The sequence below is a fragment of the Gekko japonicus genome, unplaced genomic scaffold (genome assembly GCF_001447785.1).
Source record: "Gekko japonicus isolate JY-2015 unplaced genomic scaffold, Gekko_japonicus_V1.1 scaffold49, whole genome shotgun sequence".
Lineage (NCBI taxonomy): Eukaryota > Metazoa > Chordata > Lepidosauria > Squamata > Gekkonidae > Gekko > Gekko japonicus.
This window is the reverse complement of record NW_015173674.1, coordinates 2,368,908-2,369,240: the sequence shown is the minus strand read 5'-3', so window position 1 is coordinate 2,369,240 and position 333 is coordinate 2,368,908. Positions and strand designations below refer to the sequence as shown.

General features: G+C 69.4%; 1 protein-coding gene across 1 annotated transcript in view; it reads left to right on the top strand.

Annotated features, from left to right (window-relative positions):
- Positions 1–333, top strand: part of LOC107120248 (talin-1-like) — a 50,244-nt gene that overhangs the window by 47,974 nt on the left and 1,937 nt on the right. The window contains 1 exon segment of the mRNA XM_015422896.1: positions 102–284. Coding sequence (XP_015278382.1) covers positions 102–284 — 183 coding nt within the window.

Sequence of the window (333 nt, the reverse complement as noted above, 5' to 3'; positions counted from 1 at the left end):
AGCCGAGGCCTGAATTGCCCCCCCCCCACTGAGCCCAGAGCGCACGTCCATTCCCCAGCAGGCCCACCCTCTTCTCCCTTTCTCTCCCCTTCTCCCCCGAGGCCCGGATGGTGGCTGCAGCCACCAACAACCTGTGTGAGGCGGCGAACGCGGCCGTCCAGGGCCACGCCAGCGAGGAGAAGCTCATCTCTTCCGCCAAGCAAGTGGCCGCCTCCACGGCCCAGCTTCTGGTGGCCTGCAAGGTGAAGGCGGACCAGGACTCCGAGGCCATGAAGCGCTTGCAGGTCAGTCCCCCCTCCCCCTGCTCTCCGTGGGGGCTCGGCGGGCCGGGGG